General features: G+C 37.6%; 1 protein-coding gene across 1 annotated transcript; it reads right to left on the bottom strand.

Annotated features, from left to right (window-relative positions):
* Positions 1-404: 404 nt before the first annotated feature.
* LOC145120688 (cation/H(+) antiporter 17-like) lies at positions 405-26,492 on the bottom strand. The gene is made up of 5 exons (XM_079056490.1): positions 26,377-26,492; positions 4,663-4,915; positions 3,302-4,303; positions 2,079-2,656; positions 405-1,076 (listed from the first exon to the last, which is right to left on the bottom strand). The coding sequence occupies exons 2-5, from the start codon at positions 4,858-4,860 to the stop codon at positions 437-439; spliced, it is 2,418 nt and encodes an 805-aa protein (XP_078912616.1). The 5' UTR covers positions 4,861-4,915; positions 26,377-26,492; the 3' UTR covers positions 405-436.

Genomic DNA, 26,492 nt, shown 5'->3' with positions numbered 1-26,492 from the left:
TTTTGTTACAATAATATAAATAGATATATAGAAAATAGGCCTAGAAATTAACCCACCCCACTTATACGGCCCTAGAAGAAGCATGGCAGCCTGAAAGAAGCATATGAAGAAACGTGGTGTGGGCTAACCCGTTCAAGAATTACTGAAAAAAACATTTTGCCAAAACAAATAAATATATGTTTAAAACTCGTTTTTTTTATGCAGTCTAAAACTTATCATGCTAACAAAGTTAACAAAATTTCGGGTTTCAAAAACCCCGTTTGGAATTCACATTCGTATTCATATTTGTATTCATCCTGTACAATTTTGTACAATTTTACATTGATTCGATTCCTTGATGATCATATTTTGCTATTATACATAAAAAATTCTATACATTTGAACATCAAAAATCAAAGGGAGAAATACGAGATATCATTTAAAAACTTGATACCAATCATCCACCATCATCACTCATTTCATCTTCCTTCAAAGAAGCCAAAGAATGTAACGACAATTGACTATGATATTGCTGCACCACCAACACCGATGCCGCCATAGTCAAAGCCGGAGAAATCAACAAATTTCCGACGGGTCCCATCTCCGGGCACTCACTTTCCTTCTTCAACAACCCCACCACCTCCCCCTCCGGCATCCGCCCCACCAGAAACAAATTGCTCCGACCATATTCCCGAATCACCTCCGCCGTCTCGGCGGCATCCGCCACCGCTCTCTCATCATATTTCATCGTGTTGTATTTCAAGACAAACTTCTGTTTGAATTCCGCCATCACTTCATCATCAATGGAATTGGATTCCGAAGTCTCAGATTCTTTAATGTCGATGGTGATGGATCCCGGAGTGGTGGTTCCGGCGGGATTGAGGAGGAATCGGACTACATTGAGGTTGATTCCGGGGTGTTCTGCCATACGACCCCCGTAGGCTAATGCTTCGTGGTCGTCATTGCCACCGAAGAATAAAACTGTTACTACTGAGTTGACACTGCTGGCGGCAATGTGGGAGGTCCCACCGAAACCACGGTCTACTAAGATGCCGACTGAACATGGAGCGTACTCTAAAACCTTGCGGTTAACATGTCTGAAATCACAAATGAACCAGATTGTTAGATAGTAAGGGTAAATTTAATAAATTTTACTTGTTATAAATTTATATAGTTCTTTGTTTTTCATTTAAGTTTTCTGAGTATATAAGGATCCGTTTGTAAAGTTATAATGATAAATACAAATGATGCGTATAATTTTTTGTAGGTTATAATGTTTTATAGATTTATAATGTAAGTTTTAGAGTTTATCCATTCTTTTATAATAATAGTTTATATATAATGTTTAGAACTTATTATTTCTTTTATAATAGCTTATAAATAATGTTAGAACTTATTATTTATAGACTATAATGGGTATAAAACTATAAATTAGTAATGTGTATTAAAAGAAATCAAATCATATCGGACCGGGCCATAATTTGGGCCCGGGTCAGAGAAGCTCTCAAAGCGGCTCTTTGTTCCGGAATTGAGCAATGTGGACTGGTTTTAGACCTATTGGGTGTTGAGTGTTGAGCCAGAGCTTTTCGGACTCGTTAGATATAGAATGTTTTGTTTGGAAAATTTTGAATTATTTATTATTATATTTGTAAACTTATAATATTGTATATGTTTCGTTTTTCTTATTTTTATTTTTATCGAAGTTTTTTTTTGTAAGTTTCTAATAGTAAATATAGATGTGTTTTTGTAACTTTTGTAATTTGGAACATTTATAAATTTATAACATAACTTTTGCATTTTGTAAAATTTAATAATTTATACAATATTTATAACTTAATAATGTAATCACTGCATTTTATCCGTTTTTAATAATAATTGATAAAGTATGTAACATATAATGTTTATAATTTAATAATATTTGTTTAAAAGAATTTGGATCAAACCAAAAAAGAGCAAATTAACGGATCTGATCTAGACCAATACTTTTATGTCTCGGCTTGTGAGCACCACTACTTGCACTTATAAAATATATCTTGGATTAGGTTTTTGGGTCAAAGTGTTTATGAAACATGAGGATGATAATTGAAGATAGTGATTACCTATATTCAACTCGAGTGGTTTCAAGTTGCCCATCGACCCTAATATGCTTATGAAACGGTAAAATAATCATAGCTGCCCGATTCCTTTCGGCCCCACTAATAACATCCTCATGCATACTCAAAACCGCCGATATAGCAGTCGTGGGCCAAATTGCCACCTTACTCAAATGTTGAAAAGCCTCGAATGCCACCACAACTTGATCTGATCCAGTATTCTGATCCTTTTTCCAAAATGGGAGCCCGTTTTTTCTCGCTTTATGAACCATAAGTATAGCCGAAGACCTCTCTGATAGCTCCATGAGGTGCATTGCATGGACCAAAAGAACCTCTTTTTTGCCGGTCCCACGTAAAGCTTCGATTAAATTTACCATTGTTGGTATGTTTCGTACACTATGGAAGCAAAATAACATACGGAATGGAGAAGTGGAAGAACCTCTGCGGTGTAAAGTTCGATGTTTGTATTCGGTGGTTGGTTGTGTTTTAGCAGGTCTATAAAAGGCAACAACTAAAGGGGTTGTGATAAATGTTGTTAATAGTGCCATTAGAACTAATATCGCGAATGTTTCATCGTTCAAAACCTGAAATTATCAAAGAATGAGTTTAGATACAGATATAAGATACATACGTACAAAGAATAATGAGCGATTTGTTTTGATACAATGTAGAAAAAACAACTTAATAAAGAAAAATATACAAAATTCCCAACTTAGTCTTAACTTTTTACAAATTTATTTAATTTAGCTTTGAGCTAATCACAAAAATGAACAACAATGAAATGATCACATCGTAAAATAATCAACCTTTAAACATTTATGACAAAATAACTGTATATTTAGCAAAATAGATTTTTCAATGGTCCTTATTTGAAAAATATTTTTAATTTTTTTCTTTTTTTCACTGAACATCATTATTTTATAAAAAATGATGTCAATTCGTAAAATAAATATTATTTAAAATAGTTTTTAAATAATATTATTTAGTGGGGACAGTCACAAAAGCAACTTTACAAAAAATATTTCATGAAATAATGTGTATTAGGTGATAAACCGATTTGTTTTAGAACCTTCCACGATTGGGCATTTTGATGATTGGGCTTGTACTGCTCTCTTTTGATTTTTTTCAAACATACCATCATTTTCTTAAATATTTTTTACTTATTATTCAGAAGACTTTTTAATTATTATTCGAAAGACTTGAAAAAACATGATCTAAGAAAAACATACCCCTCTATCTTTCCCAATGTTGAGCACAATAATTTCAACCAAACCTTTTGTATTCATTAAAAGTCCGATTGCAAGAGCGTCCATCCACGGAATCCTACAAAGAAGAGAAACCCCAACCGAACCCGCAATCTTACCAAAACACGCTGTAAAAATAACCAAAACAAGTAATCCCCAAGACCTTGCCCCTTTAATTGACCCCATATTCGTCTTCAGACCACTCGAAGCGAAATATAGCGGTAAAAACAACCCCGACACGAGATCCTCAACCTTTTCCACTAATGCGACGGCAAATGCACCTTCTTTTGGTATTAAAACCCCAACCACAAAAGCCCCAAAAAGTGCATGAATCCCAATAGCATCTGTCACAAAACTCGCAGCTAAAACACCACCTAAAGTCACACAAACGTACAACTCATCAACGGGTTCACCATCAGGGCATCTTTGGGACATCCATTTGAAAATCGGGGGCACCAAAAAAGAACACAAAACAACAAAACCTGATGCACACAAGAAAACCCATAGAGCTATAAGTGGGGAACGCCCTGAACCCGAAAGGGCAACCGCAAGTGCAAGAAGAATCCATGCCACTATGTCATTAACTGCGGCTGCTGACATGGCCATTTTACCGACTTCGGTAGTTAAGAGCTTGAGTTCAGCTAAAATACGTGCAAGTACAGGGAAAGCTGTAATTGACATGGCTACACCCATGAAGACGATAAATGGGCCTTCGTGAACACCCCCAGAGACGTTTTCTTGGAGAATGAATGAAACTCCAGTACCTAAAATGAACGGAAGGCCTATTCCACCGATGGCTATGCATAATGCTTTTTTACCAGTTTTACGTAAGGAGTTTAAATCAAGCTCTAGGCCAACAAGGAAGAGGAAGAAACAAAGTCCAAGATTTGCAAGCGTGTCCAATACTGTAAGACTCCTTTGAGGAAACATTGTATGAAGATATGCTTTGTTATGGCCTAGACCCGAAGGTCCGAGTAAAACTCCCCCCTGTAATAATATAATAAACTTTTATGCAAAAGAGTTATTATTTCAAAATGTCCTCACTATACTTAGTACACATTGTACTAGTACAAGTACATAAGAGCCTCTTAGGTGGCTATAAAATATTATTATTAAACTTTTCTACAAAAGGGTTGCTATTTCAATAGCCCTCGAGATGGCTTATGTCGTATAATGCAAGACAACAATGACTTATTAGGTGGCTGACATGAGGCCCAATGCCTACAAGTAGCCCAATACTAAACTGGAATCAAAATTGCTAGTGTATTGGCTTGAAACTAATTCTTTATGTATATATTAAAATTTCTAATGGATGAAAATGAAAATAAGGGGATTAAGTAACTTACAACAATTTCTGCCACGACTCGAGGCTGTCTTAATGGCTTAAGAAGGTAAGCAAGGACTCGAGTGAGTGTGAGGACGAGGCATATTTGTAAAATGACAAGAGGGAGTGCAGCGTTAAGAGGATTTTCGCCTTGAAATACCCCATGTGATGTAGCTTTCATAGGAGGTGCATTGTTAAGTGTTGTGTCATTTGAGGCCATTTTGCACCAAAACAACCCCAATACATGAGGAATATATGATATTGGCGACCTGACCCTGAACAAAATAAAAACAACAAAAAAAACCTTTTAGTTAGATTTCAAGCTTCAAATTTGAAGGAGTTGAAAATCCATTAGTAAGCTCTTAACTTCAAGTTTAAGTCATGACATCACCATTCTTAGGACCGATTGATAAGGATATTTTTTTTCTTTTAAATTCAAGAATAAAGCATGAAGGAAAGAGAAAGTGGCAAAAGTAATGACAATGTTTTGAAATCGGTTTTTCTACAAACCCACCCTAATTTTCAACTCTAAGTGCCACAATTGTAAAGGAAAAGAACTATTTTTTTAAGAAAAAAAATTCATGTCATTCTTGATGGATTAGTACAGTCCCACCACCACATTATATAAATACCCTCTTCAAATTCCCAAAATCAACACTCGATCATTATATCATTTAACCAAAATATCTACTTGATTTCAAAACCACAATACATATTTGAGAAAAATAGTTTCCAAGTATATTTTATGAGTAGTAAGCAATATGATATGCAACAGATCAGGAAGATGTATGTATAAAGGGAGAGGCCACGATGTGGAAAGGGGGAGGCCACGATGTGGAGGATGTTGTGGTCCAAGCCCATGAAGTTTAGGGTTTTCTCCATATTTAAAGGCACTAATTCATGGTTTAGGTCATTCTCTTTAGCCTCCACTCTCCTAACAAAGAAACTCTAGCCCCTAAGTGACTGTTCTTGATGTTCATGTGATTTTTTTGATGTTTGAGGCCTTGAAGTACATCTTTGGAAAAGAAGGTAGTGTGCTTGTTGGTTGAAAGGGTATATCTACTTCAGATATTGCATCTCCTGCCTCTTGTGCAGCTTTGGAATGCATAAAGCATCCATATTTATCATTCTTGTTTCTCATTTCATGCTTTAAAGTCCTTTGGAGGGATGTTCTTGGAGTTTTGGGCAACTTCAGAACCTTAGACTTGCTTGGTGACCATATATAGGCTTGGCTTGGTGGAAAAAGTGTTACATTGAGGTTCCTTTTGAACCATGCACTAGTTATTGTCATTTTGAGGGCTTAATGGAGTTAGGGTTGTAGATCTTTCTATGGGATGAGTTTCTAATGGATAAAATTGGAAACTTTATCTATTAAGTCATTGAATAGGACCAGATCTGAAATTTTGGGATTAGATCTGTAGGGATTAAGCCCTTAATAAATAAAAGACCAATTTTCCTGAAACCACGACGTGGCCAAGGAAGGCCCAGAACGTGGTGGTATCTTGCATGTCGACTGTTTTGTCATGACATGCCCACAACGTGGCGATCGTTGACTTTTGACCAGTTTGACCTTGGGTCGAACTTTAAGGATTTGGGTTGTTGATTGAGGAAAGATCCTTATTTGGTGATAGTCGGTTCACGGGATTGATAAGTTCAATGAGTGAGAATGTTGTTGTGCTTCCCCGGTTCTGCGATTCAGGATAGTTTCTTATTATGCCACATATGACATTGAATATCCTTTGCATGATATGATAGAGGTATTGTTAGGGTACGAGTATGCTATTTGAAAATGATAACTCCTTCTTATGCATGTGCAGTTTCGGACACTTGGTGTCATGGTATATTATACCGGTAGGGTCTTACCTGTTGATTATATGATATTGTTGGTTTGAGAAGTGTAGGACATTCAGTGTCATCGTGTGCTAGAACGGTAGGGTCTTGCATGTGGACTATATGATATTGTTAGGTGTCATGGTTGGTTAGGTTAATGTTTATAACGGTTGTAGGTGGTTAAGTTGGATGGCCTGAGAAATTTTGGTCTAAAGCCTTATTGTATGGTTCTTGTTTGATTTATTGCTTTCGGATGGACCACCAGTTTGACTGTCTATCTGATCTCTGACCACATATGACTTTATTTTACCATGATCTGACCCCTGACATTGACTTGTTATGTACGTTGGGATGGGCCCATTATATGAGTTAGGGTTGGGCCTATTATACTCTTTGGGAAGGGCTGTTATGTATGTGGGCAGGGCCTGTTATATAAGTTAGGGTTAGGCATGTTATACTCTTTGGGTTGGGCCCGTTATATATGTTTGGTTTGGGCCCATTATGTATGATGCACGCTTGTGATAAGGAGAGAAGGTAGGTCAGCTTTAGACCCTAGGATTTTGTGTGGATGAATTGTATATATGATGGAATATGTGGTACACTGGGGAACTTGGTATGTGGTATATTGGGGAATTCACTAAGCTTTATGCTTACAACTGTAGATAAAAAAAATTTGCAGGTTGGTTGTGAGAAGAGCTCGATGAGACTATACACACGCATCGAAGATAATGATTTCCATTGTTGTGTAATTCATCTCTGATAACATTATGGTTTCAAACAAATGAATGTCACTTATTGTCTTTTTAAGTTCTAGGATTTAATCAATTAATCTGTTTACAAATGAAGAATCTCTTTATAATTTTTGGGACGTTACAAATAGTGGGTTGCATCGTCCCAGCATAAGCTTCGCCCATAGACCTAACAAAGGTGGTCAGTTGTAATATCCCCTTCTGGTATTAGAGTTGGGGCACGAGTTGATGTGTTCAACGGGACGTCGAACCCTATAATGGGAGGTGAAGGTGGTTTGCACCTGATCCTACATCGTCTGGGAAGGAGAACGAAACATTCCTTAAAGGGGTATGGCTACCTTCCCTGTCACAATGCGTTTTACAGCCCTGAGGGCAGCAGATCCCATAAAAACTCTTCAGTTAAGTGTGCTCGGGTGAGAACAATTCAGGGATGGGTGACCCCGGGGAAGTTTTCACGGCAAGATCCTAAAGCGGACAATATTATGATACGTACAAGAGGGGGATGTTACATCGGCCCAACATGATCATCAGGCTTATTCTGCTCATCGGCTTAGCGGTACTCCAACTCCATAGGGGTTAGTTCAAGACTTCAGTAAATTCGAGTGCACCTCAACCTATAGCTCTTCTAGAAATGTTCAATGTCATGTCTCTTAATGATCCATGTCAAGACGGTTCGGTAATGGACGTCGGTGCCTCATCACATATTCATTCCAACATATGTACACTTCATTTTGTTAGCAATAAAATCTCTAGTATTCCTTTGGTTTTGGTTGGTAATGCAACTAAAATTCTTTTAAGTAATTAAGGACACACATTTTTATCTAATCTATACCCATATCACCTTCTTATCCTCAAAACTGTTCTTATCACACCCAAAATTATAAAAAAATGATTTATGTTTGTAAGTTTACTCATGGTAACCAATGTTCTATTAAATTTGATGCTTATGGGTTTTCTGTGAAGGATATTCAAACCAATAAAATATTCCCCCGATGTGATGGCACTAGTGGTTTGTACCCTATCACATTTTTTACACCACTGGATTTTGTCTCAGTCAACTCTACCATTTGGCATCAACGTCTTGGTCATCCCGGTCAAAACGCTTTAAATAATTTATTTTCTCACAATTTAATTCCATCTAAAGACAACAAAAGTAGTGGTTTATGTCACTTATGTTAGTTAGGCAAGCATGTTTGTTTTTCGTTTCAATTATCAATTATCAACTTCCATTACATTTGTTGCTTTTGAAATAGTACATTATGTTGTTTAGATTTCTCTTATTCTTAATAATTCTAGTTTTAAATATTATGTCTTGTTTCTAGATCAATTTTCTCATCATGTATGGGTTTTGTTGGGTCTTATTGTGTTGCGTCATGGGCTTGTTTTGTATATCCGGATTGGGCCTGTCCATCCGTGATTATCTAGTAGGGTTAAACTATAAATAGTGCATGCATGTATGCATTAGATACGATCTTGATTATCATTATTACTGTTTTGTAACCCTAAACACCTCTACAGTCGAAGTTCTTAATCGAGCTCTTCTGAGGTGTTAAAGTTTTAATCATACGACATCTTTAAAGCCATTCTTGTGTTCATAATTACGTTCTTAATTGTTTTCCTGCATAGAATCTATCGATCCTAATAGAACTTTGTTCTAACAATTGGTATCAGAGCAGGAGACTGTGTGATAAATACACATTCCTTCTGTGTTAAGAATTCTTTAGGGTTTCCGCTTTTATCGAATATAAAGAAGTCGTCTTCTTCCTGTCGACGGTAACTCTTGTTTCTGATAAAACCCTAATCTCAAGTTTACAGGTCTGATTCTAACGGCTCACCATGTCTCACGAAGATTCTCAAACAAATCCCATCAACATCTCTAACAGCATTGGATCCACTACCAGGATTCCCATTCTTTACACTCAAGACTATGAAGTATGGGCGCATCACTTTGAAGACTATGTGGTCGGATCTGAAGATAATGGTTATCTCATCTGGGAAGCCATCACGCTTGGGCCGTTTGTTCATTCTGGAACGAACACGACTGTTAAGACCCAAAAAGAATATAACAAGCTGGTAGCGGACGTAGACAAGATGCCTCAGGATGAGAAGGACAAGTTGTTGTGTAATGTGAAGGCCATGAGAATGATCAGATTCGCCTTGCAATCTGACACTTTTCGGCTAGTTGGTTCATGCATGACGGCCAAAGAAATCTGGGATAGGTTGAAAGAACTTTACTCAACCGATGAAGATCTAGAACACTCTATTCAAACCTTGCTGCTCTCAGAATTTGGAGTTTTCGAACAGAAACCTGAAGAAAAACTGATACAAACTTTCGATCGGTTCAATCATCTCGTAAGTAAGATGATCAAGCATGGAATAGAAAGAAAGTTGATCGAGCAAAAGGTAACCTTCATGAATGGTCTGAGACTATAATGGATGGCAGTGGTTTCAACAGTGAAAGCTCATGAACAGTTTAAATCTTACTCACTAGCAAAACTTGTGGGAATACTTAAGTCCCATGAAAGTGTGATAACCAAGGAGGCAAAAGTTGTTTCGGGTCTGGGATCGTTGGCCCTTGTTTCAAAAGGAAAAAGTGTTGCAGAAGAAGAAGAGGAGTCAGATTTGTCTGAATGTGACCTTACAAGCGAAGAATACGCTATGATGGTCACCAATCCAAAGAAGTTTGCCAGAAGGAAATTTCCTGTCAATAAGAACCGAAACTGGCAGGGAAGTTACAGTTCTGAGAAGGTGAAAGATGAAGCGAAAATTACTTCACAAAAGGATGACGACAAGAAGGAGAGCAAGCTTGCAGGAGACTCTGGATTCGACTGCAATTACTGTCACGGCAAGAACCACTTTGCCAAGGATTGCATGCTGAGGAAGTTGGCTGAGAAAAGAGATGGTGAAGACGATGAGGCGTACTACATGCGAAAGTTGGAAGAGATCAAGAAAAAGAAGGCATCTAACAGTTCTATGAATGCCTTGATTGTGCAGGAAAAATGCAGATGTAGATGAATTCGGTGGCGTTGAAGTCTGGTCAACCGACTCTGAGGATGAAGAGGTGAGAAAGCCCACTCATGGAAGAGCTTATGTCGCAAAGGAAGCAGGTTCGGCTGGAAGATGTTTGATGGTCACAGCTGGTGGATCAACCGAAAGTGCAAGTAAGGAGCCGAACCTAACTGAGGACAAGTGCTTTGCAGCCAAGCCCGTGAGCGAGAAGATCGTCGACTGTGATCGGCTGATCAAAAAGGTACAATCCATCCTTGAATCACTTAAAGTTCTAGTAACAAATTATGAAGAAGAATTAAACGAATTAAAATTAAAATTTTCTAACTTAAGTGGAAGTCTCATGCAAACTCGCTTAGCGAATTCTAACCTAACTGACCAACTCAGCAGGGTGTCTTCAAAGAGTGAGGAGAGAAGGATGTGGATTGAGCTGAAGGAGTCGGAGTTAAATAGGGCTAGGGATGAAAGTGTTTATTTGCAACGAGACAATTTAAAATTTTTGAAACAAAGGAATGTTTTTTGTTTAATTGCAAAGCGCTTATATACTAATATTACACAATTGCATTTAAATTGTGAAATAGGGAAAAAGATTCATAAAATGATTTTACCCTTCCTTGAATTTAAGGAGGATGAAGTCATAGCTGAATGTGAATCAATTGTGTCCTCAGAAGAGACATCCATCCATTACAAAATCGGACTGGACAAAATAGAAACCTTCATCGACTCTAAGGAACATAAATGTATGCTCAAAGATCTTTTAGATGAAAATGATAGGTTAAAAATTAAGTCTGAAACTATTCAATCGTTTGATTCGTCTAACGCCAAATTAATTTCAGAAAATAAAATGAACATAGAAAATTCATCTGAATTTGATGAGGAAAGTGAGATGAGCGAAATCTCAGTAGAAGACGTGGTTGATTGCTCAGAGTTTATGAAGAGCGAAACCGAGAATGAGAAACCCCTCATATCTGAAAATTCGGTTGAATACGCTCGGATGTCAAAGGACAAGCCACAAAAACTCAAAGAGAAAGCGATGGTCTATCATAAGGTTCAAACTGTGCCGAATCAGGTATATGCTGTTACAGGGGTCACTGCAAAACAAACAACATAATTGAAAATCTTGGTTGACAAAGACAATGCTGAAGGGTGCGATGATTACTTCTGGTCAGCCCCTATTGATCACGCAGACGAAACCATCGGCTTATCTGAGCAAACCTCCTCGAGGGTAAAAGGAAGATATGTTGCTGAACCTATCAACAAACCCTCGAGCTTCGACAAACCAAGCACAAGTGGAACAAAAGAGATCCCTGAAGAACCAAAGAGAACACTGATTGTTCCTACTAAGACAACCGAACCTCAAAAGGAAAAACCAAAGGCTAGCTTCAATATCCACAAATCTCATAAGGAGTTAGCTGAACAGAAACGCCAAAGAAATCAAAGATACATGAAAAAATCTGAATGAGCGAAAACGTAATTGGCAATCTCAAAATCCCAACTACGTACCTCCTAAGAAAGAATCAATTGACAAAGGAAAGGAAAAGCTAAAAGGAAAAGAAAATTTCAGTCCAAATTCCTACTATTCCAAAGCTCAGAACCGAACGTCTACTTTCGGTTCCGACACCGGCGCTCAGAACCGAAAGTCAAGTTTCGGTCCCAAGTCAAGTTTCAGTCCCAAGTCAAGTTTCGGTCCTTTCAACTCCCAAAGAAAATCAAATTCAATGAAGGACATCAAAGGAAAGGGAAAGCTTGATTCTGATTTTGATTTCAATAATAAGAAAAAGTCAGCTAACCCTACGATTCAAAAGAAAACACCAAAACCATCTAAGAACACACCATCATATACACCAAAAATTAAACAAGATAAAACTAAAATCAAGGTGTACACCATCAAAAGAAAAGATCAAACCACTCTAATAAAAAGAACTTATTTGGTTGATATTTCTACTGCAATTCCTTTTTCTGTGAAAGACTCACCAGGACCCAAGAAACTTTGGGTTCCTAAATCTGCTTGAATTTGCAGGTGATAAGTGACGAGCAGTTCGATGATGAATGGTATATAGACAGTGGCTGCTCGCGTCACATGACAGGAAGGAAGGAAGAGCTGAGGGAATTTCGGTCCCTAAAGGATGGTGGATGTGTAAAGTATGGCAATAACTCGTATGGCACAATCAAAGGATATGGTATGATAACCAACGGAGACTTCTCGAATCGAAAAGTAGCTTATGTGGAAGGGTTGCAGCATAACCTCATCAGCGTATCACAATTAGTTGTGGGAACAGGTTTGAAGGTTTCATTCGATGATGAGGGATCAGAAATTATTGAGAAGCAATCCAAAAAGGTTCTGTTGAAGTCTGAACGCAAGGGAGAGATGTATCCTTTAAATCTCAATCCAATTCGAGGAAAACCAGCAACATGCCTGCTGTCAAAGGCGAACACTGATGAAAGCTAGTTATGGCATCGACGGCTATCGCACCTGAACTTCAAAGACATTAATAAGCTGGTGCTTGGTGATCACGTTCGAGGCCTTCCTCTTCTCAAGTTTGATAAAGAACATTTGTGTGCAGCGTGTGAAATGGGAAACAAATCAGAAAGAGCCACCCTACACGAATCAATACAAAGATTGTTGAAGCTCTTGAACTTCTGCACATTGACTTATGTGGACCTTCGGCTATCGAAAGCTTCGGTGGTAGTAAGTTCATTCTTGTCATAGTAGATGATTTTTCACGCTTCACCTGGGTTTTCTTTCTTAAACAGAAATCAGACGCAACTCCCAAGTTGAAGATGTTCATCAAGCAAGTGGAAGTGCAGCTGCGAAAGCTGGTGAGAAACATTAGAAGCGACAACGGGCTGGAATTCAAGAATAAAGAATTTGAGGATTTTCTGGCTGACAAGGGGATATCTCACAACTTTTCGGCCCCTTATACACCACAACAGAATGGGATTGTTGAAAGACGAAACCGTTCTTTATGTGAGGCAGCCAGAACCATGCTAAGCTTCGCTTCTCTACCGCTATACTTCTGGGCTAATGCAGTTGCAACAGCGTGCTACACTCAGAACCGATCCTTGCTCAACAAAAGATTCTCAATCACTCCATATGAGATTCTGAACAATCGAAAGCCCAACGTTAAATTTTTCCACGTGTTCGGTTCAAGGTGTTTCCTCTTTAATTCAAAAGAGAACCGAAACAAGTTTGACGTTAAAGCAGATGAGGGAATTTTTCTTGGTTATTCACTCACTTCAAAGGCATACAGAGTTTTGAACAAACGCTCCAAACGAATTGAAGAAACATATTATGTAACCTTTGACGATAATTACATGAAGAAAGTTCAAAGGAGCGAAAGTGCCTTGGGGGAAATATTTCCTGAATCAGGACAAGTCTCGGTTCCTATATCCAACTTGTTTGAAGAGTACATTCGGATATTTGATGAACCAGAGAAAGCTGCACACTCAGAGGCGAAAGCAGCAGACAACAAAATCGACAATCTCAAAAAGATCATAGATGAAGCTGCAAAATAGATGGCAAATGAACCTCCTAAACCGACTGGTGGTCAACCCTCAACCGACTCTCCAAACAACAGCTCAATGTTCAAGGGGGAGAGTTCATCTGCACCAAATACAACTGAAATGTCTTTCGAGGGGGAGAAGCCAACACCATCCCCAACTCGTAAAGGTCCAGCCGAGGGGGAGAATCCAACTCCAACACCACCCAATGATAGTCCAATCGAGGGGGAGAATCCAACTCCCACAGAAGAGGAAAACTCTGAACCTGACAAGGGATACACTTCGCCATTTGAGGGGGAGAAAGAGAACACAACTGACGAAGGTGATCAATCAGAGCTTGAAGAAGAAGTAAACGCAGAGTTGGATCCAGCTTATGATCCTAATTATCCTCCTTTAACGAAATGGACTAAGGACCATCCAAAAACACAAATAATTGGTGAATCATCTGAGAAAGTTATAACACGTTCTCAATTGAAAGCGAAACAAACTGCATTATTCTCTAATGTTGAATTCTGTATGTTTAATTCGTTTGTCTCCAAAGTCGAACCGAAAACAGTTAATGCTACTCTTGATCATTCTGATTGGGTTCAAGCAATGCAAGATGAGCTCCATGAGTTCGACCGAAATCGAGTTTCGAGGCTGATTCCCACACCAAAGGATGCTTCAGTGGTTGGCTTGAAATGGGTCTTCAGGAATAAATTGGACAAAGAGGGGAACGTTATTCGAAACAAGGCTCGGTTGGTGGTGAAAGGATATTGCCAAGAGGAAGGGATAGATTATGAGGAAACCTCGCTCCTGTAGCAAGGTTGGAATCAGTTAGAATTTTTCTGACATATGTTGCACATAAAAACTTCGAAGTTTTCCAAATGGATGTAAAATGCGCTTTCTTGAATGGAGAACTAGAAGAAACGGTGTATGTTGAGCAACCACCTGGGTTCGTGAACGAGAAATTCCCTGATCATTGCTATGTGCTGGATAAAGCTGTATATGGTTTGAAGCAAGCACCGAGGGCCTGGTATGAAACTTTAACTCGCTTTCTGAAAATGTCGAAATTTAAGCAAGGTTCGGTTGACCCAACCTTCTTCCGAAAGAAAGAAGGCGAACATCTAATGATAGTTCAGATTTATGTCGATGATATCATCTTCGGCTCCACGAATCCTAGCTTAACAGTTGAATTCAAGAAGTTGATGGAGACTAAATTTGAAATGAGCGCAATGGGTCCGATTAATTTTTTCCTTGGTTTGAATATTAGACAGGGACCAGAAGGTATATTTATCAATCAGGAGGCCTACACAAAGAACTTGCTGGTAAAATTCGGTATGACGGGAGATTCGAAAGTGAAGGTTCATATGGCATTTGGCACTAAGTTAACACCATCTCTGGAAAAACCTGTTGTTGACATAACACTATATCGTCAAATGATAAGGTCCCTTATGTATCTAACAGCTAGTAGACCGAATATTATGTTTTCTGTTTGTTATTGTGCCAGGTTTCAAGCTAATCCAAGAGAACCTCACATGGTGGCAGTGAAAAATATTTTCCGTTACCTGAAGCGAACCTCGTCTCTCGGTCTCTGGTACCCTGCTAGATCTAGATTCTTTATTCAAGCTTTTTATGATGCTGATCTTGGAGGATGTGGTCTGGACCGAAAGAGCACTACTGGTGGATGCCAATTCCTTGATGGTAAACTTGTTAGCTGGCAGTCCAAGAAGCAAACCTGTGTGTCACTTTCAACAGCCGAAGCTGAGTACACAGCTGCAGCATCCTGTACCTCTCAAGTAATATGGATACAAAGCCAACTAAGAGACTATGAGCTAAGTATGAAGAAGATTCCTCTCTATTGTGACTCAGAAAGTGCGATAAGAATATGTCACAATCCAGTGCAACACTCAAAGACAAAGCATATTGCACTTAGATATCATTTCATCAAGGACCATGTTGAAGATGGGAACGTGGAAGTACATTTCGTTCGGTCCTCTGATCAACTGGCTGACATATTCACTAAAGCCTTACCTGAAGCAAGCTTCAATAAAATTTTACAAGGCTTGGGAATGATGGAAGCAGAGTCGGTACCGAATCCTCAAATCTCTCTCTAAAAATTAGACAAGTGAAATAGAGCGAACGCTCGGTCTATTTCGGTTCCAGATTTTTCGGGAACCGAAATGAACCGAACGCTCGGTCTATTTCGGCTCCATAATTTTCGGGAACCGAAATGAACCGAACGCTCGGTCTATTTCGGCTCCGGAATTTTAAGGAACCGAAATGAACCGAACGGTCGGCTTATTTCGCTTCATTCTTTTATGATTTGGTTTCAGTTGTACATTTTGTTTATTCTTTTAAGTCTATTTTCTAACTCTATTTTATTTTTTTTAAAGAGTGTTTTGTGTTAATTTATTTTTCTGTTTTTATTATTTTTCAGAAAATTTCAAAAAAAAAATCCAAAAAATATTTTCTTTTTCTGTTTTTATTATTTTTCAGAAAACTTCTCAAAACTCCAAAAATATTTTTATATACGTTTTTGTTTCTTTTGTGGTGTGTTTGTTTGCTTGTTATTTTGATCAGGTCTCAAGTATATCAAGGCAACTAAATTTGGAGCTAAGATAGGTATGATTCTTATCACATGAACTAGTTAAGCGTCCCTAGAAGCATGCTGCTGCATGTCGACCAAAGCCTTTACGACTCAGAGAAAGGCCTTAATGACTCGATCTACACCTATCGGCTCTTCCCAATCAGGCTGTTCCAATCAACTCAAGTCAAGAGGTACCTCACTCTTCTCAAATAAGTTAAGAGTTTTCTGCTTTGTCACGTTTATATAGCAGAGGTACTTTCGGTTCTTTAACCACCCTTCTTACATTCTCCATCAACTTTCGGTTCACCACTGAAACCCTTGAGACTCTCGGTCTTTACCACTGAGGTTTATGGTTGCATAATGTTTGTGTTTGTGATCTTAGATACGTACACCACGTGCTGAGTGAAACCCACAATCCAACACCAACAAAGAATTGACGGTGAATCATTGTATTCAAGATCTTACTTATTACCTAATGTAATCTCATTTTATTTTTGCGTGGTCATTTATGAAATTGTCTAACACCAAGGCGTTTCTTCCCAAAAAGATCCATTTTGTTTTTGTTTTTGAGATTTATATACCATCTTTAGTCACAACAAATCATCTCCAACCTACTTGTTCAACAGACAACATTGGTCTCACAAGTACTTCTTCCAACGTTCGGTCTTATGTTAAGAATCGACGTTCGGTTGAAGATAAGCCACCTTTAGCCTATTAATTAAAAGAAGCCTTTCGGTGTTTCTTAACAAGCATTCGATCGTATTTTCACGGGAAACCAAGCAAGCACTTCAAGTCTCTCTTGACTTTGAAGGAAGCGATTCTTGCTCAGAATCATTTGCTTTATGTCTTCTAATAGACATCACTCACATCCTATACACATTTTGCTTTATTTCTTTATCTTTTGTCACACCATTTCACGAAAATTCTTTGTGATTTTCCAACATTCTGGTTGTTGTTGGTTCGTTTAACTTTTGGAGCAACAGGGGTTTATCCTAATTTTTGGAGCGAAGCTGAATTTCAAACGACGAATTGAGGATAAGCTTTTGGGCGCGTGAATTTAAACGGTTCCGATACCCACGAGTGCTGACGTATACCTGGGAGAAACCAACCTGTCACATCGCGCTTTTTCAGGTGACGTTTCAGTGACCGCGTCATTATCATGATGATTTTTTCTCTCTCCTGGCAACGGTATATAAAGGGTTTCTAATTACGTTTGTCTCTTTTACCAGCAACAAAACTCTCTCAATATACAAGGCGATTTGCAACTGTTCATCTTCTTCCTTAACTCAACAATGGCGACTTCTTCCTCTGCTCAAGATCAGACTGCTTCGTCCTCATTGCTCTCGATCAAGCCAAACCAGAACATGATCATTCATCTCAACCCTTTTCTGTACGATTCATACATGTTACAAGTGGTTGAATGCTTGAAGTATTCTCCTCTAGTCCTAGCCCTAACACAGGTGGAATCCGTCCCTATGTCACTCCTATCGCAAGTCTACACTACCGCTTCATATGATAAGAACAAGGAGAGGATCTACTTCCAAATCTTCTCTCACAAGGCTTCGATTTCAAAAGGGAGATTTTGTTCACTGTTACAACTTGCTGTGGATTCGTCTGTGATCTCACCGGACTTCATCACCACTACTCAACTGTTCTCAATGCTCTACGAGATGGGCTACACTGATGTGCTTACCACAGTTACGAAGGTTAAGAATTCATGCTTACCGCCCCAATGGAATGGGTTGCTTACTCTTCTCATCAAGAGTTTGGCGGAGAGGATTGGTGGGTCTGATGGTACCAGCAAGGGTTTTCTGACCCTTCTATACGGTCTTTACAATGGTATAAATCTCGACTATGGGTCGATTATCTGGTCACAAGTGGTGCAAAGCCTCAACACTTCAACGAGGCACTCTGAAATTTCGTGTGGTCGATTCTGGACTCTCATTACACGAAGGGTGATTGATACTTTGCAGATTCCAGTAATGAAGGATGCTCTAGTCGCGTCTGTGGCTACGTTTCACACAAAGAAAATTATCATTTCTGATCCTACAAAGTTCCCTCACAATGGCTCCATACCTGAGACGATGTACAGGTGTGTCTCAGCCGAAAGTAAGGTGATGGTTGATTATCGCAAGCTTCCTCCCAAGGAACCGAGAGTACTATCTCCTGAACAGCAAGCTGCTTTGGAGGTTGTGGAGAAGCCTGCAAACCGAGGCAAGAGGGCTACTACCAAAAAAGGAATGATCGAAGATGATTTGTCTAAGCCTACCAAGTCTAGGAAGCGAAAGTCTGCAAAGGGTGAATCTTCTAAGCCAAAGAAGATTAAGAAAATGGCGAAGAAACCCAAGAGTCCTTCCCCTTCGAGCTCAGACAACGATGAGGAGGATGAAGAAGAGGAAATTTAGCATGAATCACCGAGAGGTAACACACCTCCTCGATCACCTACTCCAAACGAACCTCTTCATGACAATATTCCAACACCACCTCCATCACCGAAACAGACTGTTCCAATTTCGGTTGCTCCTATTCCTCCACCTATCACATCTCAAACAACAACTTCCATTACACCACCACCACCACCACCAGTTAGTACCATTCCTATTTCTACAACTCCTTTACCACCTCCTATTATTTCACAATCAACTTCCACCACTATCCCAGAACCGACAGTAAGAGTCAACGTATCTGATACGGGGGCGACTACTAAAACCGAACCTCCAGTTACTTCTAAACCTCTTTCACCCTCACCTTCAACCGATTCCGGTGCCACTCTCGGTGGTGCTAATGATGAGTTTGATTCAACCTACTACAGTCCCTATCGGCTTCCTCCTGATGATGATGATGAAGCTCCAGTCACACGCCAACAACTGCAGAGCATTGATGAGAAACTTGATAAATTGCTTGATACCAACAAGTCATACAATGATGTTGTGCTCAAAGCTTTTATGGATACTGCTCTTGAGCAATATACTGAGGCTATTGACAAATCAACGAAGGCTGTTAACGATTATACTTCTTCTTGCAAGAAGGCTACTGCTGATGTTATAGAAATTGTTCACAGTACTCAGATCTTTCTCGAATCACTCAAAGGGCATGCGGATTCCAATGCAGCCAAAGTGACCACCTCCGTGGATTCCTTATCCAAGTCCCTTCAAGAGGAGCAAACTAAGTTTGAGGCTGTTCGTTCTTCAATGCAAGCAGAGAACACTTCACTTATCAGTTCTGTGAATTCTCGGCTTGAATCTCTCCAAACTGATTTAGCAAAGGAGAGTGCTCTAAAGGAAGATCTTGCCCGCCAAGCCTCAACAATTGAAGTTCAGAAGGTGCAGTTGGCTCAGGCTGAAAAGGAGATCTCATTATTGAAAACTAAGCGTGCAGTATTCAGAAGTTGTGCTGGCGATGTCAAGGATATGCTTACCAACCTACTTGGTGCTCATGATCCTATCCTTACTCTCACTATACGAAATCATCTGACTACAAAACTTCTTCCTGCCCTTACATGAGATGAAGGGTGTTTCAGAGAGAATCATACTCCAAAACAAGGGGGGAAGGTGCTCAACCGAAGGCAACTATGAAACCTGAAACTAAAACTTCTCAACCGAATGTCACAGTTAAAACCGAACCGAAGGGTAATGAAGCTTCGGGTTCTGGTTCTCAAGCTAAGAAGAAGGGGATTGATGATGACAGTGATGACGAAGAAGAAGAGACTATTGTTGAGGCCCTTAAAAGAAAGAAGAGGGATAGAGAATTGGATGAAACCTTAAGGGTTGCGAAGGAGGCTGAGGAAAGGGAAAGGAGGAACAAGGAAGAACAAGATGCCTTAGACTGCAAAAAGGCCTTGTTTCCTCTCTGGACAAGGGAAATACTCATCAAAGAGGCAATAGAGTTTCCAAGCGTCTACTGGCTGGAACTTGTCGCTTCTTTTGATTGTGAAAATTCAAAAGACTCCCAGTTCGATATGCCTATAACACGAAAGGCGTTTACATTTCATTGTTTTGATTCGACTGTTGAAGTTCCTTTCCCTCATCCGAAAGTTGATCGCGAACTAATTGATTTTTATTTAAAGTTCGGTCAACCCTAGTACTTGACATGGAGTGCACAGAAGATAGTTACTGTTAAGGTACTAAAACCTTCGCCTGCCGGGAAATTCATAAATGTTAATTTCAAAATCACCCGAGGATCAGCAAACTCGGTGTCGGTTATTTCCCTGCCAGATCTTCCAAATTTGAATCCTCATGACTGGATCCTATTGTTTAACATTCTGCTCACCAATCCAAAAGAATATGAGCCGATCCTGGATCATTTGAAGAGGATGTTGGCTTCTTACATCCATGAGGTTGCTGCTATGGATCAGGAGATAGCAAAAGTGATGAATAAGAAACCGACTGTAAAGCCAACAGCGAAGCCAGGAGATGTGAACAAAATGAGGATGGGCCAAATCGATTCTACACATCTTACTGTAATGTTTACAAGAGGCCATGCCAATCGTTTTTTGTTCGCTCTTGTTGAAAAACATTTGTTCTCAACAGACTGCTTAGAGCACATTATCAGTATCATTCATCGGTGCAAGCAGAATTCTGATGCAGATAAGAAGAACTTCACGGACATGCTTCGGTGGTACATCACGTTTCGTCATACTCTTTTGGCCATCATACCGAAGGTGTTCAAGACTGTCAAGAAGTCTTCTGCAGCTCAACCGAAGTGAGCTTTCGGCTCCATTGACGCAAAGGGGGAGATTGTTGGGTCTTATTGTGTTGCGTCATGGGCTTGTTTTGTATATCCGGATTGGGCCTGTCCATCCGTGATTATCTAGTAGGGTTAAACTATAACTAGTGCATGCATGTATGCATTAGATACGATCTTGATTATCATTATTATTGTTTTGTAACCCTAAACACCTCTACAGTCGAAGTTCTTAATCGAGATCTTCTGAGGTGTTAAAGTTTTAATCATACGACATCTTTAAAGCCATTCTTGTGTTCATAATTACGTTCTTAATTGTTTGCCTGCATAGAATCTATCGATCCTAATAGAACTTTGTTCTAACAGGTTTATCATCTTAAAACGAAATCTAAAGTGTTTGACAAATTTTTTTCATATTAGAAATTATGTTACCACTTATTTTAAATATATTTTTAGTGTGGTAATGGTGGTGAGTATAATACTCAGTTTCACACTCTTTTCAATTCTAATGGCATTCAAATGCATTTTTCTTGTCCTTATACTTCTCAACAAAATGAGAAGTCTTAACAAATGATACGCTCCATTAATAACATCATTCATACCCTTCTTTTTCAAGCTTGTCTTCATCTTACATATAGGATGGAAGCTCTCTTCATGGAAACCTATCTTATCAACATAACACCATCTACCACCCTCTAAAATATTTGTTTATATCAAAAAATGTTCAATAAACAGCCTTTATATAATCATCTTTGGGTTTTCGGTTGTCTCTATTATCCTCACATTTCCTTGGCTATCCCTCCCAACACAAAGGATATTGGTGCCTTAGACATCATATAAACACAATTGTCATTTCCTAACATGTTTCCTTCGATAAATGCATTTTTCCTTATGGATCCTTCACTCCAAACTTCACTCCATCATACACCCTTCTTGACTCTTTTGACTCACATACTCCTATTGCTTCTTAACTGTTATCCTCGCCCATATCTTTCGATGTGATATCCTATATTGATCCAATATTGTCAAGCTTACCTCCTCCGGTAACGCACAACTCCTCTTTCTTTTGTTGCCCCGTCTTTATTCGATAATTCCTATTCTACCGATTCATCATCTCCATTTTCCTCCAATACTGTCACTCCTTCCGTTACTTCTAATCATCCAATGGTTACTCGTGCTCGTGTTGGTATCCACAAACCCATTGTCTAAGCTAAATCTTTATATTAAATCAATTTCCCCTGTTCCTTGAACTTATTTACAGGAGTTTAATGATCTAAATTGGTTCAATGCCATGAAAGATGAATTTACTAAGCATATTTATAATAAAATGTAAGTATTGGTTCTCAAACCTACTGACACAAATTTTATTAATTGCATTTGGTTACATAAAAAGAAGGAAAATGTTAATGGTTCCTTATCTCAGTATAAAGCAATTCTTGTAGCAAATGGCCGCAATCATCGATCGTAATCAACTGTGACAAGACTTTCAGCCCCATGGTCAAACCAACCACCATTCGCACCGTTCTCAGCTTAGTCATGTCTCAGCATTGTCCTATGCATCAACTTGATGTAAAAAAAAGGATTTTTACACAGGCATTTACAAAACATGCATCAGCCTCTGGGATTTCGTGACCCAAGTTTTCTTGAACACCTTTATCTTTTGTAGTGCTCTCTGTGTGGTCTTAATATGCTATGCGTGTTTGGTTTCAGCAGTTTGTTCAGTTTTTCGTTAGGGATCTCAAATTGCTTATTTACTTTTGTATGTGGATGATATCATTCTTACTGCCTTGACTATAAAGCTCTTACAATAGATCATTGTTACTTTGGGTGTTGAGTTTGTTATGACGGACCTTGGGAATCTCAACTATTTTTTGGGTGTGTCTGTGGTCGGAATTAAAAAGGCATGTTCTTATCTCAACGTAAGTATGCTATCAACATTTTATCTTGAGCAAACGTACTCAACTGCAGTCCAACTAAGACTCCTTCCAACATATTAGCAAAACTGGACGACTCAGACTAACCAATTTTTGATTCTTCCATATATCGTAGTCTTGTGGGAGCTCTATAGTATCTTACATTTACACGCCCAGGTCATACATACGATGTTCAGTAGGTATGCATGTATATGCATGATCCATATAAAACTCATTTTACAACGCTAAAACGAATTTTGATGTATGTTCGAGGCACTGTTGATCACGGCTTGCAGCTATAGTCCATGCTCTCTTGTGGTCTCATTGTATATTCTGATGATGATGATAAGGCTGGTTACCCTAAGACGAGACATTCCACCTATGGTTACTGTGTCTTTCTGGAGCAAAATATTTTGTCATGGTCATGTAAACATCAAGGCACTATTTCTCATTTGAGTGCTAAGGTTGAATATAGAGGCGTTACTAATGTTGCGGTAGAAATTTCATGGATTTGTTATATATTACTGGAACTACATTGTCTCATTACTTGAGTCACTACAGTTTATTGTGACAATATTGATGCCGTATATTTGTCCAACAATCTAGTTCAGCACCAATGCACGAAACATATTGAAATCGATATTCATTTTGTTCGTAACAAAGTGGCTCTCGGTTAGATTCACGTTTAGCATGTCCTTCCTTGTTTTAGTATGCAAATATCTTCACCAAAAGGCCTTCCATCATCACTTTTCTTAGAATTTAGATCTTGTTTGAATGTTCGACAGTTCCCTCCCGTTTCAACTGCAGGGGGCTATTAGACTAGAATATTAATTATGTATTGTATTTGTATTATTCGTGTTGGCTAATTTCCGATAATACCCCTCCTTACACGATGATGGGTAGGAGGATCGATCCTTGTCCAAGAAGAAATCCTTAGAAGGTTGGTTAAGGTCAAGTTAATAGCTGTTGCTCAAGGATCAAGCAAGGATACTTATATATGGTAATTAGAGATCGAGTAGGACTTTAAGTACATTGTTATCTATATATATCAAGTTTAAGATATCAAATATGATAGCTTTTAGCAAGGAATTATTGTAACATAGTTTTAAGCAATTTTTTGTGTTACAATTAGAGATTATTTTTTAAATTTATTTGTTTTATTGTTGTGTTTAACATTTCTTTACAACAATATTACCCATGTATTTATGTTTGGTCTTATCCATATCTATTAATATATCCTAATAAATGAAACTTAAATATGTCACATCTCATCTTTTCAAGTATAATGATGTCACATGTCATTTTCTTAGTATTTTTTATTTCATTTGATATAAATCTCATATTTTAAGAAGTTTAAATTTTTAAATTTCAATTAAGGAATAATAAAATCTAAAAATTAACTTGAATTCAAAATTTAACAATAAATTAAGAATATAATATATTTTCTACATTTGTCAACCATACAATATAAGCGTTTATAACCTATTATTTGTTATATATTATACCAATGAGAGGAGAATGTATGAAAATAATACCAATAAATAATTTGTCAACCATACAATATAAGCGTTTATAACCTATTATTTGTTATATATTATACCAATGAGAGGAGAATGTATGAAAATAATACCAATCAACTATTTCTTTCAGACAATACGCCCTATATTAGTAAAAAGATTTGGAAACTGATCCACTTCACAGATCAAATCAAAGAAAAGAAAGAAAAGATAAAGTTAATAAGTTTCTGTATTAATAAAAAGCTGCTACCCTAATTTAGCATAATGGATTATGCATGTTAATCTACTACTAATTATTTTTATTAAAAATTCGTGTGGTGGGAAATCTAAATGGTTCCCATCTTTTAGAGATTCTATTTATTTTTTATTCTTTTTTATAACCATGTTATTTAATTTTTATCACGTTCCAGTATATATGATTTTTAATGTATATATGTTATTTACAACTTATTACAGAAATTAAATATACCATCTTTTAATAAGTCTCTGTATTACATAATTATACATTATCAGTTGTAACAAATTGCATATAAGATTAGTTGTATTTCTAGCAAACATAGTATGTTATTGGTTTGTTTCTTCGATTTTTCAACCAAATCAATTTTGTAATTTGAGTTTCTTTCAACGGTTTAAAATCTTATAACATTGAACATTTGAACCGGTTGATGACACTCTTATTTTTAAATTTTGTTCGCGAAAAGGATGCACTCTTAGGATGGGGACTATTAGCTGATCCATTAGAATGATTTGGGTGTTGGACTATGGAGAGAATGAAGAACCAATGAACGATTATCGTTCCATACAATTTGATCGGCATATATGTGGTGTGTTATCTTCTCGGAAAATACAAATTAAGTCTTTTATGTCTTTATCATTATAACGCCAATTGATGTAAGACATAAATATGTATTTTATAATGTCATATCATTTTTTCATCACCTTATAAAACTATGGGTGTCATATTATATATTACCATATTTTTATTTAATTTTAAATATATATAAATAATATATTAATATTATATTCTATTTGTAGAGAATTAAAAAAACATAAATTTTAATATATGCAACGAAACTAGTTCAGAATGACCACCATTCCAACAAAATTAGGATTTGGACCAAAACCCGAAAAAAATACGTTTCATAAGGATCATTTTTACTGTTTTGTTTAGAAAAAAGATTTAGAAAAAAGATTAGACGTAAGGATCAGTTTTACTGTTTTGTTTAGAAAAAAGATTAGACGTAAGAGTGATGTATTATCATTCATCGTCCTTTCTTTTTCTTTTCAAATTTTTACATTAAAAGACCGAAACATATATATGTTCTTTTCCTTTTCTTGGTTCCATCCAACTTCCTTTCATTTCTCTCTTAAGTGGGACTTGATAACCAAGGGTTATTCTATTAAAAACTTTCTGAAGAAACTGGGTTCGCCATCTCTGGTTGCAACACACATTGGCTTTTAATTAATCAATATTATTTAATAAGCAAGTGCATTTTCAGTAAGATTTTAAAGCACAATTCGTTTGACATTTTAACTGGAGAAAAAGAAGTCACCAAAAAATGCAGAAAATTGAAATCCAATTCTTACCAAAAACTACATTGTGGCAGCGTGAAGAGGCATCAACATACCATAGCATTATTATAGTCTTAAAAAGAAGAAAAACAGTCCTGAAAACCAAGAATCGAAATTGCTAATCCGTTTACTAACACAAACATTATTTTGGTTTGTAATTTACGAGTTATCCCTTCATAACACAACACCCAAATCATTTTTTTGTTGAAAATCGAAATTTGAATACAAGAACAAATAATATATCAATATAATTATGAAGTAGTGAATCGTTTCCAACAAAACAACAGAAATATGCAGTTTCGTTTTCAAAGGATACCTAACCCTAATTAGATTGATTTCTCATTCAATTCAATACTATTTTAATCAAATAAAATGATAAACAAGACAACAACTTACCGATTGATTGGAGAACCATGTTAATCCATTGCCATATGACCAATTGATTTGCCAAAACGATGCACTCTTATGATGAGGAATATTAGGAAATCCTGTTAGAATGATTTGGGTGTTGG

This window comes from Lactuca virosa, chromosome 6 (assembly GCF_052849685.1).
Source record: "Lactuca virosa cultivar CGN04683 chromosome 6, Lactuca_virosa_CGN04683_v6, whole genome shotgun sequence".
Lineage (NCBI taxonomy): Eukaryota > Viridiplantae > Streptophyta > Magnoliopsida > Asterales > Asteraceae > Lactuca > Lactuca virosa.
This window is presented reverse-complemented; position numbering and strand designations above follow the sequence as displayed.

Bases quoted from the DNA above. Each gene is read 5' to 3' on its own strand.
- LOC145120688 (XM_079056490.1), bottom strand. From the start codon at position 4,860: ATGGCCTCAAATGACACAACACTTAACAATGCACCTCCTATGAAAGCT. The intron at 2,657-3,301 runs GTATGTTTTTCT...TGATAATTTCAG, and splicing joins ACATTGGGAAAGATAGAGGG to GTTTTGAACGATGAAACATT. The intron at 1,077-2,078 runs GTAATCACTATC...TTGTGATTTCAG, and splicing joins ACCACTCGAGTTGAATATAG to ACATGTTAACCGCAAGGTTT.